Here is a 6,072-nt window from a genome sequence, read left to right as displayed (position 1 = left end):
GTGATATTTTGTTTGCTGTAATTAGGTTGGTGTGTTTCAGTACCGGCTTTTGTTAGCTTTTTGTCACGGTTTTGTACAGAAAAATACCAAAATACAAGAAACTGAAAATGCTGGGTCAAAATGAGCCACAACTGTGACACTTTTATAACGAGTGCCATAAAATTTTAGCTTCATACTCAAAGTAAATTCATTAAAGTTGTGAAAGCCATTCCCCCTGCAATGATTCCGATGGCTAAAGCCAGTTTAACATGTTCTTCCTCTATAATTCGTGAATTTAAAGGAAAGGCATGCAATAATACATTTTTAAGGACAATTCTAACCAAACAACTTTTTCCTTCTCAATTAAAAAGAAAATATTTGTTTAAAGATTATAACTCGAGGTTTTTGACTGAGTATCTTTCTTTTCCAATTCCACCTAAAGCAAAAGAAAATCACTTTAAAATCTTAAATGCCATATATCCATCCAATGACTATCTTCACAAGAAATTCAATATAGATACGAACGCATGCACTTTTTGCAATACTGATATTGAGACTACAGAGCACCTTTTTTATTCATGTGAAAGTTCCAGATCTTTTGGGGATGATTTTCAGTACTGGTTAACCTCTAAAAATACTGCCCTTCTCTAACCTTTCAAGAAATTATATTTGGCCTACAAACAGAAAATAAAAAAAAATAGAATTTGGGATTAACAACTTATTTATAGTTGCAAAATTTTTCATTCACAAATGTCGCTTCTTGAAAATTATTCCGATTTTTTCTGGTATTTAATAATGTAGTATAATAATAATAATGGATTGGATTTATATAGCGCTTTTCAAGGCACCCAAAGCGCTTTACAATGCCACTATTCATTCACTCTCACATTCATACACTGGTGGAGGCAGCTACGGTTGTAGCCACAACCTGACAGAAGCGAGGCTGCCATATCACGCCATTGGCCCCTCTGGCCAACACCAGTAGGGTAAAGTGTCTTGCCCAAGGACACAACGACCAGGACAGAGAGCCCGGGGATCGAACCAGCGACCTTCCGGTTACAGATACGCTTCCCAACCCCCTGAGCCACGGTCGCCACGTAGTCCTCCTATCCGGTTGTTCAGTGATGACGCGACGAATCCTACTTCCGGGTCTAAAGTAGTCTGCGTTTAATATGGCTTTTGTGTTGTTAACATGTTTAATGTTATGTATTTTCTTCTATTTGATCTCAAAAAGCTCCTAAAACAGTCAGCGACCACTGTTGACCTCCCTCGGCTTTTATTACCACTAATCATTTATTTAAGCTCAGTTTTTAAAACCTTAGGATGTAACTACAGCCCAGCCCATGCAGCAGTATATGAATGACTAACCTCGTATTGTGGATGGATTATCTCAGTTGTTCTCCTGGCTGAAGTTTGGTCCTTTTACAGCATCCTGCCATGCGATTACATTTGTTCCTGACCACCGAGAACACTCACATTAACTTTTATCGAGTGGAAAAAAAGTTAGCTTGTTTATATTATGCTAACATAGCTGTGTCGCTAGCGGTCACGTAGCACATCATTATATACCAGCTAGCCCAACTTCAGTAACCCTACAAACGTCACTGCTGTTTAGTTTTCTGTCTTCATTTATGTTGGAAGTGATAACAGAGCTGTACGTTTGAATTTGTTTCCAAAACCCCGCAATCAGGACATGCTATATTGTATTTAGATAGAAGCTAGCGAGCTAACTCCCTGCTAACTTCTAACTCCGTTAAATGTCATAAATTCCGTTTTCATGGATGCCTGGATGTTAAACTCAATTGTTACACCTGGTAGAGCAGAACGCTGATCATTTTATTAAAGATGAAAGACTTTAGACAGTTTTTCAACTCTCAGTAATGCCATAGTGATCGTTTGATATATGGACCTGCAGCGGAGTTTAGACCCAGACACGGCTAGTGACGTCAGACTGAACAACCGAAGGCTTCATTAGACAAGTGTAACTTAAATAAAGGTAATTTTTGATGCAGCTTTTCAACTGATGTAGCTAGACTGTGTGTGCGTACTTTTGTTTTTTTGTTTTTAACTTTTTTACTTTTATATGTAAGGTCACTTAATGTACTTGTGTGTTGCTTTATGTTATCTCTGACCTATACTGTTCTTTTGTTCTTTGTTCGATGGCTGCTTTGTTCTTAACCACCTGTACTTGTACACATCTTTTTGACTTGTAAGATATGCGCTGTAATTGTTAGTTTGTACAATTAAAAAAAAACATCAACGAAAACTAAACACAGGTTTATGTGGCTTAGGATGACGTCACTGGCGCTCATTTATTTTGAAAACAAACTTTCTAAAAAAAAAAAAAGAACAAATAAATAAACCAGTTGGCGTGTACTCTTTAACGAGGACCAGAAAAAAACGTTGTGCAGGTTTTAGAAATGAGCTCTTCAACATAAAACCAAATGATAACAGAGGTGTATCATATTTACAAAGAAACTAACACAAAATATAATGTAGCTGAAACTGCCGTTATATTCTCAAATTCGCTGTTTTATCATATGTACCTGATAATCTGTGTAAACCACACATATTTGGAACAGACTTTTATTTTCACTTGACTACAACCTTTTGATCATTTACAGGCAAACTGCCTGAGAAAATGGCTCGTTTGTCTCATTTTCAGTCAGGCGTTTTCAGGCGGTTACTAGCTGTCAAAGGTGGGGTCCTTACGGTCCTTCCTTCCTTCCTTGAGCCGCTCCATCAGCCGCCTGACAGAAAACGACAACCGGAGGTAAAAAATCCAGATTAGCCCGAAATCCTCCAAAAGCCGAGCGGGTCTTTCGAGTTATGATGGGCGGAAGGACGAGTGCCATAGCGGCGGGTGTATGCGGAGCTCTGTTTGTCGGTTACTGTATTTATTTCGACAGGAAACGACGGAATGACCCGAACTTCAAGAACAGGCTACGAGAACGTGAGTGTTGACCTCCTCGCTGCTCTTTTTCTCACCTTCGCCGGGTTCGCTGGTTCGGACACCGGGCGGTTTCGTTCGGTCCAGTTAGCTTGTCCAGAGGCTGTGGAGGAGCGCTACAATCAATTCAGTAAATTAAGCAAAGCATAGCTGGGACTTCATTCATGTTCTCACATCGTTAGGTGGGTTTGTAGCTGACAAGCCACGATGTGACAGTAATCACATTCTTTGCGCCCTCCCTGGATCCTGAGCTCTTCCATCCTCTAAAAGGATCTGTAGAAATAACTGGTGACATGATTTGTAAAGGGGAGCATACGATTAGTGGCTGTGCTTCAAAACAAACCATTATTTTGGTGTTGCCTAACCCTATTTCGAGGCACAAAATAAAAGGCTTTTATATGGCTGTACACACATAAATATACTGAATATACCAGTGCCGGTCTAAAGTGTGCTACCTCAAACTTGAGCCGCTGGGCAGCTTATGGAGGCTGGATTCAGAGAACCTCAGTTGTCTCCAAGGCCACATTACCAGGTAGTATTTATATACGTCCAGGTGCTCATCCAGATTTGTCCTGCCAGCAAAACTCCAAACACTGTGAGAGAAAGGCTTTACTATCCTGTGATGTGACCTGCAGCACACACTCATTCACAAAGCTATTTCCATTTCAAGTAATTACACAACAAACATATTTAGCATGATGTCTTGTTAGCTGGGCTTCCAGCCTGCTGGAGATTATCGTGTTATTCCAGGAAGATTGGGCCTTGTTCCAGTTAGTTAATCCAAACATGAGGAAGCTCCAGGTTTTCACGTACATGGTAACAGACTCTGTGAGCAAAACCACAGCTCTGAGTTTCTTTCCGACTCCTCTGCTGCTCCTGGACCAGCTGACTGACACTGATGTTTGCTTGTTCATAGAGTTTCTTACAAACAACGACCCAGCTTGTATGTTTGCCATTTTGTGTTCTCACACAAGCGCAGAAGAGAGACGGCAGTTACACCACAGATTGATAACATGCGCAGAAAAAGATCTGTATTGTGTATTTGTAGCTTTGTAACTCTGACTCTATCCACAGTAATGCTGCCTGACTTGTGTGAGCATCATATTCTGTCTATGGTAACGACACAGTGGACCAAGCTGATTAAAATAACTCTGTCCTGCGTGGTTTTTGAGAGAAATATGACCCACGCTGGCACACATTCATATTCCTCAGTCCTCTGGGTTATAATCAAGGCTTTACTGTTTATTTACCCGTTGCCATGGTGCACTCAGGTGTTCTGGGGGACACTAAAAGTTTGAAATTGGAGTTTGTTAAATTTGCTTCAGGGAATACGGCCGAAGCAGCAAACTGTGTATAAACAGAAATAAACACATTCCAGTTTTTGTATTGCAGGCAGTTTGTAATTGTTACCAGTCACCTGAACATGGTCAGCTGGACGACAAGGTGACAAATAATCACTGGCCTACAAAAATCAGGCCTAAATTTCCAGTAAATAGTTGATTTGAGGGAGCAGAAGCTGAACTTGGAGCTAGTTTAGCTTTAAGCCTATTTCTGTGTCTGTCTTATACTCGTAACTTTGTGAGTGTAGCAGCTACTGTCTAAGACTACTTTCTTGTTAAAACCAAGATGGACATGTTTTGAGGGCTGGAGCAACATGAGCAGTTTGTCCTGTTCTTGTCACAGGGAGAAGAAAGCAGAAGGCTGCCAAAGAGAGGGCAGGCCTGGCAAAGGTGAGCAGTCTCTACACGCCTGCACCTTTACATGTGCACACGCGTGCACGGAGCTGACCGTGTTTCTGTATTAAAGCTGACACCCACCACATTAAAGGACAACTTCAAACCAAAGCACTGATACTGACTCTGCTGTACAACTGCAAGCTACTTCACACAAACGTGACAGAAATCAGCTGTGACTGCTTACTGTGACTGTTGTGCAGCTTCCAGATCTGAAGGATGCTGAAGCCGTGCAGAAGTTCTTCCTGGAGGAAATCCAGTTGGGAGAGGAGCTGCTGGCTCAGGGTAATTTACTCTTTATTGAAACTCGTACCACTGAACTGGTCAAACGGTTTACTGCAGTACAGCCAGTGGTGACCTTGCTGCGGCGCTAAAATGGCTCCTTCCCTGCTGTTGGGACACCCAGTATGGGTACAGACGCCTGCATGTGGAGCTTATAAGCTTTTGTTTCCTTTTGCTTTGACTACAGGAGACTACGAGAAAGGTGTGGATCACCTGACCAACGCCATCGCTGTGTGTGGTCAGCCTCAGCAGCTACTACAGGTGCTGCAGCAGACTCTGCCTCCACCCGTCTTCCAGATGCTGCTCACCAAGCTGCCCAGTATCAGCCAGGTTTGTGAATTGCTCTAGGATCAGTTATTATGACAGCATGCAGGACATGGAGTCGAGCAGTTTTAACTCTGGAGTCTTTGAATCATCTCTAAAGTGTTCATCAGTCATGCACACGTCAAACCATAAAGCCGAGGACCTTTGTTTCCTGTCTTGCAGCGTATCGTGAGCGCACAGAGTCTGAGTGAGGATGATATAGAATGAGAGCCCAGAAGAAGCCACCCCTGCTCCCCGTTTGTTCAACACGACCTGCCCACACCTCGGCCTCCTGTCACTTTCACCCCATCCAGCCTCCCTAAAGGGGTTCAGTTTCTCTTCCTTTGTCCATTGAAAGGTTTTCTTTTTGAACTTGTATTACCCGTTTTGGGGTATTAGGATATCTAAATCATGAGGCCACAAAAAAATGTAGAGAAATGCAATCCGGCCTGTCCCCGCTCCCAAATCCTCATGTATGTAATAACCAACTGGGCTGGATTCAAAGATGAATCCGCTCCTTCCTCCAAGGTGGTGCAACACACATCTGACAGGATTATGTACAAGGTTTACGCTGCCTGATGTGGTTGTACCTGCCGTCTCCATGACAACATCAGTAGTATAAACCAGAATGTGCTCGGATGAGTATTTATTGTTTTGTTACGTCTCGTCTGTCTTTCCATTCTAGACTTGGAAACGCTTTTTAGAGTGACGATATGTTTTGTTCTGTTTGAAGAGGACGGCCCTCTTTAGCAAGAATAAACCATCTGAACAAACCGCAGCTGTGTTGAGTGTTCAGTCCTGGTCACCCTGGCACTGCGCCTCAGA

General features: G+C 42.3%; 1 protein-coding gene across 1 annotated transcript; it reads left to right on the top strand.

The window, feature by feature from the left end:
• The first annotated feature begins 2,690 nt into the window (after positions 1-2,690).
• On the top strand, positions 2,691-6,021 carry tomm20b (translocase of outer mitochondrial membrane 20b). The gene is made up of 5 exons (XM_085275792.1): positions 2,691-2,932; positions 4,613-4,659; positions 4,866-4,947; positions 5,132-5,274; positions 5,431-6,021. The coding sequence occupies exons 1-5, from the start codon at positions 2,809-2,811 to the stop codon at positions 5,473-5,475; spliced, it is 441 nt and encodes a 146-aa protein (XP_085131918.1). The 5' UTR covers positions 2,691-2,808; the 3' UTR covers positions 5,476-6,021.
• Positions 6,022-6,072: the final 51 nt, after the last annotated feature.

This window comes from Mchenga conophoros, linkage group LG6 (genome assembly GCF_057382185.1).
Source record: "Mchenga conophoros isolate Kocher_MC1m ecotype Shallow Benthic linkage group LG6, M_conophoros_male_GT1.1, whole genome shotgun sequence".
Lineage (NCBI taxonomy): Eukaryota > Metazoa > Chordata > Actinopteri > Cichliformes > Cichlidae > Mchenga > Mchenga conophoros.
The sequence above is the reverse complement of the archived record's forward strand: the minus strand, read 5'-3'. Positions and strand labels throughout refer to the sequence as shown.